This window comes from Budorcas taxicolor, chromosome 17 (assembly GCF_023091745.1).
Source record: "Budorcas taxicolor isolate Tak-1 chromosome 17, Takin1.1, whole genome shotgun sequence".
Classification (NCBI taxonomy): domain Eukaryota; kingdom Metazoa; phylum Chordata; class Mammalia; order Artiodactyla; family Bovidae; genus Budorcas; species Budorcas taxicolor.
Genome location: NC_068926.1, coordinates 69,936,715 through 69,950,836, shown reverse-complemented (window position 1 = coordinate 69,950,836; position 14,122 = coordinate 69,936,715). Strand labels below are relative to the sequence as shown.

The 14,122-nt window shown below is 48.1% G+C and overlaps 1 protein-coding gene across 3 annotated transcripts in view; it reads right to left on the bottom strand.

Moving 5' to 3' along the window:
* The window catches only part of RNF185 (ring finger protein 185), a 30,183-nt gene that overhangs the window by 3,572 nt on the left and 12,489 nt on the right, over positions 1–14,122 (bottom strand). For all 3 annotated transcript variants that reach the window (XM_052654710.1, XM_052654711.1, XM_052654713.1), the window contains exons 2-6: positions 11,084–11,306; positions 8,363–8,381; positions 6,206–6,318; positions 4,715–4,769; positions 679–796 (exon numbers count right to left, since the gene is read on the bottom strand). In XM_052654710.1, coding sequence (XP_052510670.1) covers positions 679–796; positions 4,715–4,769; positions 6,206–6,318; positions 8,363–8,381; positions 11,084–11,259 — 481 coding nt within the window. In that variant the 5' untranslated portion in view covers positions 11,260–11,306. The remainder of the gene's footprint in view (positions 1–678; positions 797–4,714; positions 4,770–6,205; positions 6,319–8,362; positions 8,382–11,083; positions 11,307–14,122) is intronic.

Sequence of the window (14,122 nt, the reverse complement as noted above, 5' to 3'; positions counted from 1 at the left end):
GCACACCAGAGGCGCCAGTGAGCACAGGCAGCGCTCAGTGGCCTCGGCAGCTCCAGGGTCAGGATCCAGGCCCGGGCATCAGACTGTAACAGAGCCCAGGGCATCTACCTTGCCACCCTGCCCTACACTGAATGAGCTGGCACTCAAGCTGGCTGAAGGGAGAAAGGCAGAAGCAGGTGGCAGACCCAGGCAGAGTTCCCAGGGGGCTTGGACTTAGGACCAGCCCCATGTGCATCCTGGGGGAAACTGGCCAGATATGCTAGAGAACCGAGAGGTCCTGACTCCACGCAGTCTCCCTGCCCTCCTCACCCGCAATGGTCAAAGGTGAGGGGTACGTGCCCAGGATGATGCTTCTACTCAGCTGGTATAGTTTATCCCTTTTCATTTTAGGGGCATGGGAAATATCTTGGGAACCACTACTGAGCGTTTTCTGATTTGTAAAATGGAGCTGACTGCACCCCCGTCCCATGGGCTCATTGTGAGGACCCCGAGTTTATGATGGAAAGCACTCTGAACATGCCTAATGCTTGGTAAGTGTGCAGTGTTATGACCAGGACTACCAGTAATCTGGAAAGAGTTCAGCGCATTTTGAAAAGCCTGATTATCCATGTAGTAACATACATACTGTGCAATTCCAAGGAGTCCGCAAGCAAAATTACCGAGAGAACAGGGTCTTACCTGGAGGAGGCCGCCCATCATTTATGTTAAATGCTGTGGCAAATATACCAAAGGGAAAGGCCCCAATTCCAAAAGACATCTGGAAGCCACCATCTCCGAATCCAAACCCTTGGAATCCCTGTGTGGAAGAGACTCCACTTTAGAACCAGCAGGTTTCTCCCGTACCTGTCACATGTCACCTTACATACGTGTGGCACCTCCCACCCTCTTTTCCGACCATCTCAACCCCAAGGCAGAGGAGCTCTGCTCTTCTGCCCTTCCAGGCGGCCCAGCTAAGGAGCTGTGAATGCCAGAAAGGGCTGGCTCTGGCCCAAAGCAGAACTCTCCGCTGATGCATGTGAGGGTTCTCAGAGCCCCAGGGGTTCTTTCCCAGAGTCCCACACTAGCCAGAACACTTTTCATGCTTTGTAACAGCTGGAGTGGCAATAACCCCTATGCCCAATTACAAAGGAACACAGAGCAAGCTACACACTACCTGTAACAGCAATAGAAAGTGGAACCATAATTAGCCAACAATGGAGACCGTGATCAAAATTTCCATACATCCTCCCAAAGAACACTACGCTGACTATTCAGGAACATAGAAAGACTCTTGTGACAAGTTATCAGATAAAACTGTTTGAACACCATGATCACAAGTACAAGACAATATGCACACAGGTGGAAAAGATATGGGTAAGTATTCTCCCTCAAGTTTTTAATATTGTCACAGAGAATTTTAAAACTTCAAAACACTTTTTTCTCCTGATTATAAAAGTAATACATGCTTGCTATGAGAAATTCACATATTATAAGAATAAATGACATAGAAAGTCAGAGGTCTCCTGTTCACCCTCCACTTCTAACTCCTGCCTGCAGTGATCACTGTCAGCAGTCTGGTATCGTCCTCAGCTTTTTTCTCTATAATGTGTTCTACATGGCATCATCTTTCACATGAAAAGATTCAGCAAGAACTGCAATACTGTAAATAGGTTAACTCCTATTTTCTAAGGGCCAGCTTTGTGCTGGGCACCAAGTGAAGTACTGGGACACTCAAATCACATTTAATTCTTACATCAGCATCACCCACATTCACAGATAACCAAACCAAGGCTCAGAAGTGAAATAACTTGACCAAGGTCACACAGCTGGTAAGGGGTAGAGTTTAGATCTGAAACTAGATCAATATGGTCTGAAAATCCATGCTTTTTTCTAATATTTATGTGGCTACACCAGGTCTGCGCTAGTTGTGGCACGTGGGATCCAGTTCCCTGACTAGGGATGGAACCTGGGCCCCCCGCCTTGGGAGCTCAGAGTTTTAGCCACTGAACCACCAGCGAAGTCCCAAAGCATACTGTTTTTATTTTTTTGGCAGCACTGAGCAGCATTCAGGATCTTAGTTTCCTGACCAGGGACAGATCCTGAGCCCCCTGTAATGGAAGTGCAGAGTCTTAACCACATGGACCCCCCTTCCCCCGCCATGTTCTTAATTATTGTGCACATGTTAAAAAAACTCTCCTCCTCTGCATCTGTGGGAAGATCCTTAGAAAAAATGATTTTAAAATAATTTTAATAAGAAAACCTGTTGGGCTAACTGCTCTCCACGAAGAGCTGACCGGCTGCACTTGTGAGTCTTTCGAAGGTCATGGAGGTGGCCGCCCCCATCCCTACTGAGTATAGCCTGGCACCAGCCCTGAACTTCCTGCTGGGCCGCACTACCTATAAAGCCTAACAGCCGATTTTGATAAGATGAACAGGGAAGGAAAACAACTGGTTTCCATCTCCTTGGTACAGAAAAGCCTCCAACTCAAAACCAGCCTGGTGGAGTCTAAGGGGTCCTGGGATCAGGGCTGCCTTACCTAGAAAGGTGCAACTGTTTCATCAGGAACCACCACCTCATTCAGGGCCAGCCCAAGGACTGACCCTCCAGCCCCACTTTCAGCAACACCTGTGTAACCCACAAGGCCTCACATGCGGTGGGCTTCTGCTCCTGGGGCAGAGCAAGCAAAGCCTGCCTGGCGGTTGCGAGTGGGCGCTGGTCGACGTCAATGGTGCATCGCAGTTTTCACAGCCAGGGCCTCTGCCTTCCTGGGGCCTCGGATTACTGTGTTAGGAGCAATGCTCTGCTGGGAACCAAAGCCTGGGATGGTTAACGTGAGGTGATCTGGTAGTCAAGAGGCAGGACTTCAATACAAGCCTGGTCTAGGTTTCAGCTTTGTTTGTGTGGCCCTGGACAAGTCACTGTACAAACCTCAGTCTCCTCTTTTGTTCAGTGGGTTGATGTAAGGTTTAAATAAGATCATACGTATAAAACCTTAACATATAGTTCTGTGCATATAATAATCATTCATCAAGCGTTCATTGCTGTTATTAAGATCCTCAATCTGAAAGCAACTAAAAGGTCCTTCAATGAAAAAAAAATTATAATGCATCAAAATTCAATGAAATAAGTATTTATTATTATTAAAACTAATAAAGAGGACACAAAGAACCTCATGGAAAATATTGTCAAAATTAAATTTTAGCATTGATCAGCTATACCCCAATACAAAATAAAAAATTTAAAATAAAATAAAATTTTCTTGAAAAAGAAAACAGAATGCTAATGGCTACATAAAAATATACATACACAAGCACACAGACAAAGAGAAGATGGAGAAATGAAATATACTTGTTTTGTGCAAATTTAAATGTGCAAATTTTTAATCCAGTTAACTCTACTTCTAAGAATTTATCCCAGTAATCGTGAACCTGCAAAAAATTTATAAATTCATCAGAGGGGGAATTCTCTGGTGGCCCAGTAGTTCGGACTCAGGGCTTTCACTGTCGAGGGCCTGGGTTCAATCCCTGATTGGGGAACTAAGATCCTGTAAGCTGGCTGTGCAGTGTGGCCAAAAAAAGAAATTCATCAGAGTATTTTTTAAATATAAAAAAGAAAAGGAAGCAGTTAGATATCCATTCAATCCAAAGGATTAAACAAATTACGTTAAGTCCATCTGAACACTTAAACGGCCATTAAGTAAAATAGTACTGATGCAAAATCTCAAGATACATCATTACAAACCCCTCCCTCTCTGAGGATATTTGTCATTGTACTGTGCTTCACAGACACTGTGTTTTTTACAAATGGAAGGTTATGGCAACCCTGCATTAAGAAAGTCTACAGCCATCATTTTTCCAACATCATTTGTTTGATTTATCATATTTTGCTAATTGCAGTATTCCAGACTTGTTCATTATTATGTTTGTTACAGTGATCTATGATCAGTGATCTCTGTTGTTACTACTAAGACTTGCTGAAGGTTCAGACGATAGCATTTTTTAGCAATAAAGTATTTCTTAATTGAAGTATATACTTTTTTTGGCCATAATTTAATTTACTGTCTAAAAATTATGTCTACTTATTACACGTTTAATAGACTACAGTGTAAACATAACTTTTATACGCACTGGGAACACCAAAACAATTGTGTGGCTTGCTCTACTGTGATACTCACTTTACTGTGGCAGTCTGGACCTGAGCCTGAAATATCTCCTGGGGCTGCCTATGAGCGCCACAGATGCAGGGATCTTTAGAATGTTCACTATGTACATTATCAGTGCCTGGACTGATGCCCAGCATACAGAAGGCATTAAATAAAATTTTAAATAGAAATATTTTTTAAAATAAACTTTTTAATTTAAAAAGAAAGAAAAATTTAAAAGGTGGTTACAAAACAGGAGCCAAATGCCATAAAAATAAAAATATATCAAACAGATACAAACAGATGTATCTATACAAACAGATCTATCTGTAAAAGATAAACACACAAATAAATCTGTAAAGTCTGTGTACACAGATAATTATAGAAAAATAGAAAAGTAAACAGACCAAAATGTTTCCAGTGGTTATCTCTGAATGGTGTGATTATAAGTTATTTTCTCCCCTCTTTTCCTTCCTGTATTTTGCAAATTTTCCTTTACTTTTGTAATCAAGGAGAAAAAGTGTAGGGCCAAGAGGGAAACTTCTAAAGCCAGGGGCTCATTTCAAGAAGGTTTGTTCTAGAATTTTCCTTACCCCTCTGTTCTCTGGCTCTGGCCTCTGTCCTTGAGGACGGGGAGGGGTCTTCTCTCTGAAACAGAAATGGTGTAAAGTCAGTCCATTAGGAAATGCTTTGATCTGTTTCCTGAGTGGGAGAGCCCTTCACCAAAAAGGTCAAGGCCAGGGCCCCTTTTCGTGCCCTGCACATGAACCAATGCCCAGTCAGATCAACTACCAACTCTGTGCTACCTGCAGTTGCCTTTCCCTAGTGTGTAGAAAACCAGAGAGAAAACCCACTTGCTACAAGATGCTCATCAGATTGCTCTTGGCTTACTCCTCTAATAGAAAGCTGGACCCAGACTGGTTATGACTGCCAGTAGGGCACTGTGTCAAAAAACCCAAAACCCAAACTCTCTGAAACAGCAGAGAGGGCTGAGATTCAGGGTCTCTCTGTCCCGCCCCATCACCTTCAGCTTTACCTCCCCACCACCCTTGGGCAAGTACTTTGCACTATTCTTTTGCCTCTGGACTGAGGGCTCGTTACCCACCAGGCCGCAAGCTATGACAGATGCCGCAAGCTATGACAGATGCCGCTTCTGAAGTGCTTGTGGATGAAAGGGGGCTGCAGCCTATCACACTACCGTGCAGAAGGCACTTCTTGAATGGAGCAGGGTGCAAGCGACTAACGTGGGGAGGAAAGGGGGCTTCAAGGAGGAGGTGACTTTAGGCTGCTCATTAAAGACGGAGAATTTAGAGGAGGAGCAGGGAGTTGAGCAGGACCAACAGGGTAGAAAGGGCAAAGGGACAATAAATACAAAGGCTCATGAAGGTAAAAGGGTAAGTGTGTCCCTTAAGGGAAGGCCAATGTGTCTGGGTACAGGGTATGCTGGAGTGGGGCAGAAGGATAAGAGACGCTGCAGGAGTTTGGGGGTGCGGAGAGAGAGAGTCTGTGTGTGTGCCTCTGTGTGTGTCTACGTGTGTGCCTCTGTGTGTGTGTGTGATGCAGGAAGAGACTGTGTGTGGGGGGGAGGAGCTGCAGGCAGAGTGTGTTTGTGTGTGTGCACGCGTGCATGCACACCATGCAGGCTCTCAGTACTTGTGTCTACAGCATGCCAGACCTGCTCATGCCTCCATCTCCAGAAATCTCAGGCCCCAGGAAGTCTCCCAATCCCGCCTCTTCCTCCGACTCTACATCACAGCTACGGCCACTGCCCTCCCTGCAGAGCCCCCCACTGGACACCCTGCTTCCCAGGCTCCCTCACAGCATGCTGCACACCTGCGGTGGTGGAGTCCAGCATGCTGCCCAGCACATGACCTGCTCGCGAGCAGGTGCTCAGAGAACGTATGTGTTACAGCCCAGCAAGTGGCAACCTGGGTCCGCTCCCCTCCTGGCTGACTCCCACCTGGATCCCAAGCCTCTGGAGACTGAGGGTCTCTAAGCACCTACTAAAGGGTGGGGGTGAGGGGTACTGAATGGGAATGAGTCTGTGTCCACGGGGAGCAGTAAGAGGGGCCCCACGGACTCACCTGGGGTCCTGCTGCCCAGTGCTGCCCCTGCCATAGAGCGGGATGACCTTGTCGCGGCTGATGCCAGCTTTGCAAACTGGACACACCTGTCTGTTAGGTCTCGTCTCCAACCACTGCAAGCAGGAGAGAAAAGTGCGTGAAGGGTGCAAGCCCACCAGGGTGGGCCGTCAGAGCCAGCAAGGGACCAGAGGCCTCACACTGGAAACATGAGCCCCAGCAAGGAACATCTCAAGGAACCCAAGTCTCTCATCCTGCACCTGGCACTTGATAAATATTTACTAGTGGTGCAATCAAAATTGCCTTTAAATGCCATCATAATTAAACAGGCTTTTTAATGCTTCGTTCTCTCACAGGGCTTCCCAGCAGGAAGAAACTGCAGGCCTGGAGCTGTGTCAAGAGGTCGGACAGACCCAGTCTCAGGTTAGGCTGCAGATATAACAAGGGCTTCCCAGGTGTCATAGTGGTAAAGAATCCACCTGCCAAGCAGGAGATGTAGGTTTGATCCCTGGGTGGGGAAGATCCTCCAAGAAGAAAATGGCAACCCACTCCAGTATTCTTGCCTGGGAAATTCCACAGACAGAGGAGCCTGGCGGGCTACAGTCCACGGAGTTGCCAAGAATCAGACACAACTGAGCACGCACACCTAAGTGTAACACACTTTATTTTTCTTTTTGGCCATGCCGTGTGTTATGCAGGATCTCAGTTTCCCAACCAGGGGTTGAATCCCCACCGCCTGCATTGGGCGCACAGAGTTTTAACCATCAGACTCCAGGGAAGTCCCAATATAACACACTTTAAATCTCCACCTCCCCTAACAGATCAATTGTATGATCCTGACAGTCATATTTTTCTGTTTCTTGTTTTTACAGCATTTCCTCAACAACTATGTACCTTAGTCATCAGTATCTAGACATAAATTGACCATTTTCTGGTTATTTACTATGTGCTAAGAATAGGTTTTTATTATCTAAATTTGCTTAGTGTTTTTTTATGCACTTTCATTAATTTTTGCATTCAACTACTTCTTTCAAAATTAAAAACAATCCCGTTTTGAGTTTTCTAGGTCCTTTCCCTGGTTGTATTAAAGTAATTTTAATTTTCTCAAAAACAAAATTAAAATAAAAATACATTACGTTAGTGTCTTTGTAGACATTAGATACTAATTTATAATCTCTCTCTCTATATATATACACACACACATACACACACACTCAATGTTTATCTTAAAGCATAAATTGTACCTTTAGACACAGTGACATGTCGTTTATCACACAAATGTGAATCTAGAACTTCAGGGCAAGGAGAACGCAGCATCCGATGATTTTATATCCTACTGCCTTTATTTTACTGTCAAAAGCGTGAAAATGTGCTATGTGCTCTCTATTGATTTAGAACAGACGTGCTCTACCAGGATCCACTGGGGTCAGAATGCACAGCCCGGAAACACAGTGGAAAGCCCTCTAGCCTCCTCTGCTTCTCCCATTCAGATTCTGAGGCTCCAGCGGTCTGGAACTTCTAACCTCCCCCTACATTCCCAAGCCACCTACGAGTACAGGGCTTGACTGCCAACAACCGTGGAGACTGTCAGCCAGCAGCGATTATTCACAGCCAGCTGTCAGTGCCAGGCCCCGCTCTGTCCCACCAAGCAGGCGCCTGGGTCTTGGAGAAGACTTACTAACTGGTTCTCATAATAATCAAATGCTGGGAAAACAGACTTTTTCCCTCTCATAAAAGCTCTCCGTTGAGACCAAAAGAGTTCTCCTCTTCCTAGTATTTTCAAGGCCTCTAAGGCTAGAAAGATTGCTGATATGATAGGAGGTACTTTTTATAGAAGCGCAATCTCAACAATAAAATCTAACACGCTATCACATCCAACCTGATTCACACACGAGGGCATGAGGCCCAGAGAGGAGCAGCTCGCCGAAGCCACAACGGCCCCTGGCAGCAGTCAGGAGCGTCCCACCTGGGGCGCCACTGACCTCTCGTTTCATCAAGTGGCTGTCAGCAGGCAGGCGAATACACAGGGTTGGGGGGACCACAGGCAAACAAGCCCACAAGCAGGGGAGACTGCAGCTGCTGACAGCAGTCTCCGGAGACCAGGGGTGTCTTGTGCAACCACAGCTGATGAAAGACGAAGTAAAATGAAATGCATCTTACCTGATGTAAACACGGCCAGCTGCAGGAGTCCCCAGGGCAACCATTCATCAAGGAGAAAGAGAAAGGTAAAAAAGATGATTTCATTAACAGAAACACTGGGTAAGGTGGGAGCAGAAAAAGGGGCAACAGGATTGAACTGTGGAGCACTGCAACCCGCTGAGAGCCTGTGGGGATTGCTGGTATCAGAAACTGGGAAAGACTAAGCTAAAGCCACAGAGAAAGGGAAGCAATGGAGACAAGACCCGAGTCTCTACCCTCGGAATCCCACTGTTTATGAAGATCCCCAGGCTCCAGACCATACCCAAACCAGCTTCTCGCAAATCGACCTTTGCGGGGGTTACGACCTCTGAAGGAAACCAACAAAAGCTAAGGATCGTCTGGGCAGGGAAATTCACGGGGGCATCCTCACATGAACATGCACACATGGCCTACTTCAGACTCAGTTTCAGTGGGTTCACAGCCTCCTCAAGCTCACGAGGAAGGTGGGATCTAGACCCAGTTTTACAAAATCTTCAGGCTGTTCTCAGCCCTGAGAGCTCTTCAGTCAGGAAGCAGCTTAAAAGTTCAAGGGCACTATAAAGACGTCGTGAAATAATGGAAAGAAGGGGATGCTGCTTGGCAGAAAGGTCTACCTTCAGCTTAGGGAGAGGCTGCTGCCTGAATTCTCATTTTACAAACGAAGAAACCAAACTCTGAAACATGAAACCACTTGCCTGTGGCACCAGGACTAAAACAGAAGTCCGGGCTTCCGTGGCGCAGTGGTGAAGAATCCTCCTGCCAATGCAGGAGACATGGGCTCAATCCCTGATCCGGGAAGATCCCACGTGCCACGGAGCAGCTAAGCTCATGCACCACAACTCCTGAAGCCTGAGCAGCCTGCAGCCTGCCCTCCGCAACAAGAGAAGCCACTGCAACGAGAGGCCCACAGCTGCAACGAGAGAAAAACCTGCTCAGCAGCGGAGGTTCGACACAGTCAAAAACAAAACACAAGTCTTCTGGCTTCCAGTTTCCTGTCCCTCTGCTGCCCGGCACTGGTGCAAAAGACATTTACAGAATCGAAGGAACAGCTACTCTGCCTCCAGATTTACTCTTTCTCTCTTCATTCACTCGTCCACTCAGCTAGCAAATACTTACTGCAAGCCTGCCAAGTGCCAGGACAGGAGAAAATGCAGGCTCAGACGCTAATTCCTTTCCCAATTACTGACCAACACTTTACCCTCAGAACCCACAACACACACCCTCCCTGGACCTAACAGACACCGGACTCCAACATTAAGCCTGCAACCCCATTCCCAACAGAGCAGAGGGCACCCCAAATTGTGGCAGCTCTCCAGTGGTAACTTCCCTCACAGGCTGCAGGGGAGAAGACAGGGTGCCTCTCCAGGAAAAATTCTGGATTCTAACGATGATGGTCACTCCCAGGCATTAAACCACCACTGTGTGCCGGGCTGTGGCTGAATGACTCTTCCTGTATCAGTGTCACTCAACAGTCGTCACACTAACCTTCAAGGCACTGCAACCGTCTCCATTTCACAGACAAGGAAGCTGGGGTTCAGACCAAGGACAGCAGATCAGCAGATGTGCTTGGGGACAAACCACTTGGGTTGGAAGCATCTGTTTCATTTTTGAATCTGTTCTTTCCAACAGTACCCTGACTGATTTCTTAATGTTTTCAAATCTTGGTTTTATGATACCTCAGTCACGAAACTAGAGTATCTTCAATTTCTAAGAGACGGCTGATGACAAACAGTTTTTGCATAAAACTTAATAATCAGAGCAAGAACTGCCAAAAAAAAAAAAAAATCACTAATAAATTTATCCTTTTCCCTGTTGCCAATTTAAACTTACTGACACATTATTTAAATGACCCTTTCTTCACACCACTCCTGTGCTCAAAAATATTCAAAAGCTCCATGTTCTGCTCAATCAAATCTAGGTGTGACAATTTGGCCCAATCCTCCTCTAACCATCTTGCTTCTAATACTTCCCTGCCCACACAGCAGCTTCAGGTCTCGCATGAACCCGACCATGCAAACTGCCTGCCTCAGGCAGCACGCTCTGCACCTTACTTGGGTGGCACTCTCATCCCTCTAGTTTCCCCAATGTGCCCCTCAGGGTCCAGCTCAAAGCAAGAGGAAAAAAATAAATCAATAAAATCTTGACATCCACCCAGATTCTCAGAGCCAGGAGGGGCTTCTGTAAGCACCAAGGCTGAAATGGACACTGACTCTGGGACTTCATTTTGATAGACGTAAAATATGGTAACAAACATCAGGATCACAGCTAAAAGGTAACATTTCCTACATGCTCTTCCAAGCCACGGAATGCTCCCAACAACCATACAGAATGAAGCACTGTGTGCGGACACACCTCGCCCATGGCCACACGGGAGGAAAGTGGTGGAGCCAGGACTCAGGGCAAGGTCCTTGCTCAGGGCCACTGTGCCGCAACTGCCTCTCGGCTCGTGGCAGCGAGTGGGCACGGAGCAGTGCTCACTAAATGGTGAGCACCGTCACTTCAGCGATGGGGACAGGGAGCCCAGGGCGAGGACGGGACCTGTCCAAGGTCACTCAGCTTAACAGCAGCACAGCGGGGATGAGGACCCAGGTCTCCTGCCTTAGGGCCTGAGTGTATCAGGACCCAAATGCTCCAGAACTGTCCAGGGCCACAAGCTTTTTAAACTGGGCACATGTCCCCCAGAAGAATGGAAGGGGTACTGACCAGAAGAGGTGGCCGCACAGGCTGATGACAGCGTCCTTGGCTGTGTCCAGGCAGATGTTGCACTCGAACGTGCTGTCCTGGCCCCCGCTCTCACCGGTACCGTTGCTGCTGCCGCTGGGCCCCCCTGCACTGGAGTTGTCAGGGGACGCAGAGGCCGAGGGCCCCTTGCTTGCCATCCTTGGCTGCCAGCAAGCTCGGGGTGAAGATTCTCCCCAGGGAAATCCTGAAAGGCAGAGACATGATTGCCCATTTCTGCAGCCCACTCCCTGTGCCCCCCTCCACACCAACACCCCCATCTTCTCTCACGTCTGGAAATTCAGATTATGACTGAACCCCTGAGACTTCCTAGAAGCGGCAGAGGGTGGCAGTTGTGGGGTGTTAGCCAGAGAAAAATGACTCAGAAACTTTCCGTGAATGTAGCCCAGAATGGACCACGTAAATAACACAGGGCGCAAATAGAAGACAGCCTCCACTGGAACCAGGACCCCATCTCAGTGTATTTCCATTCTCCTGGGTTATTGCCCAAGTGATAAATACATGCTCAATCAGACTGAAAGTTCACAGGCAGTCCTCTTAACTCTGGACGGCCTCTATGTTGGCGGTGAGTCTGCTCAAGCCAGAGGATTGTGACCAGCACACACCAGAATACAAAGAAAACCCTGGAACTGTGAAAGGTTAGGAAGCTGGCAAGGACCAAAAGAGTCATCTGGTCCAACATTTTCCACACTGCCATCTTTTGCATTTTCCCTTCTGCTACGCTGGAATCCTATCTACCTTGTTTTGTCTAAATCTACCAACTTTAAATAAAGAGAAGGCTATACCCACGCTGAAAACAGAAAATCAGTATCACCTACCGTAAGTAAAAAATAAACATAAACCTAATGAAGGAAAAGCTTTTCTCCCTCAGGAAACTGCAGCATGAGACCTCCTGGCTGACTAATGGACGCGGAGCTGAGGCTGGGACTCCTGACACAGTCTGTATTCACGCCACCTCTGCGCCACCACAGACCAAGCCAGGCACCACCCGCCGGGAGCAACAGACCACTGTTCACGACCACCTCCAGTTCAAAGATCCACCAGGAGTTGAACAAGAACAAGCACGAGACCACCAGCAAAGGATACCCAGAAATTCTAGGTGCAGAGAAGAATCGGTCACCTCAGAAATTCCAAGGGGGAAATGCTAGCTGGCTACCAGTCAGAGAATCAGAGGCTTGGATGCTGGTCACAGTTGAGCCTCCAGCTTGCTTATAGTGGTTCCAAGACCACTTGCTAGGTGGTCTTGAAACCCTCCCCTTTCCTCTCTGGGCCACGGTTTCCTCATCTGTAAACTGAGGCACTGGACTCCATGGTCTCCAAGTGCCCCCTCCTGCTCTGAGGCTGCTGCAGCAGGCCATCCCACTCACTCTCTCCAGTGCAGGTAGGCCCACCACAAGTCTGGGACTCACCCCTCGAGCGACAGAAGACCTCCCTGATTTCAGCTTCCAGGGTACCAGGAGGTGAGGACCAAAAGGCCACAGTCCTTTCAGGCCTAGGGCCTCCCTACACACCACGGACTTGGAACTCGGCGTCCACGAGCACCCAGCACCATGACAGCAGCTCAGCAACTTTAGCAGGGAGAGGCAGCCGGCTCAGAACCTCTTTTTCACTCAGTTACATCATTTTACATAATGTCCCAGAAGAGCAGCTGGCTGCCAGCAGCACAGCGCCGTGCTGGCCTCCGCTCCAGGGCCTTCCCCGTGGTCCCAGGCTTCCTCCTTTCCACAAGTCTGCTCTCTTCTTCACAGCATGGAGCTTGTCTGCGAGGGCCCCATCATGGCCTTTCTTTGTCATTCCAACTCAAGCACCCTGACACGTGTGTTTCTTTTAAAAATACATATATTTTTAAAGACTATGTGTACAGATGTGGAAAGACAACCATCAGTCAGGTCCACCGATGGATCTTAACAACAGTCGCCTGACGTGACGCAACAGGAAGCACACAGCACCACCAGCAAAGTGCCCTAACCCTGACCCTGACCCTGACCCTCACCCTAACCCTGACCCCCACCCTAAGCCTCACCCTAACCCTAACCCTCACCCTCACCCTAAACCAGGCTCTCATCGAGGAAGCACACAGCACCACCAGCAAAGTGCCCTCACCCTAACCCTGACCCTCACCCTAAGCCTCACCCTAACCCTAACCCTCACCCTAACCCTCACCCTAAACCCTCACCCTCACCCTAACCTTCACCCTCACCCTAACCTTCACCCTCACCCTAACCTTCACCCTCACCCTAACCTTCACCCTCACCCTAACCTTCACCCTCACCCTAACCCTAACCCTCACCCTAAACCCTCACCCTCACCCTAACCTTCACCCTCACCCTAACCCTCACCCTAAACCCTCACCCTCACCCTAACCCTCACCCTCACCCTAACCTTCACCCTCACCCTAACCCTAACCCTCACCCTAAACCCTCACCCTCACCCTAACCTTCACCCTAACCCTAACCCTCACCCTAAACCCTCACCCTCACCCTAACCTTCACCCTAACCCTAACCCTCACCCTAAACCCTCACCCTCACCCTAACCTTCACCCTCACCCTCACCCTCACCCTCACCCTAGACCCTCACCCTCACCCTCACCCTAAACCAGGCTCTCATCGAGGAAGCACACAGCACCACCAGCAAAGTGCCCTCACCCTAGAACAGACTCTCATCAAGTCTGTAAAGCAAACGACCATTTTCAGAAAACACGGGGCACAGATGCACATGTTAAACAACTCCAGGGAGCTGCAATCAGCAAATTCAGAATGTGGGAGTTTCTACAGGACAAGTAACCAAAGTTCTCCAGAAAATACACAGTGTGGAGTTATAAACTGAGACTTGAGACACACCAGCCACTGGCAGCACGCGGGTCTTGCTGGAACCAAATTCACACCAACCACCTGCAGAAAGACGTTTGTGAGATGGGTGACAAAAACCGACTCAGCCTGGGCGTTAGTTTATACTAAAGAAGTACTGTTACTTTTATTGGTTGTGATAATGGCATATTTAAA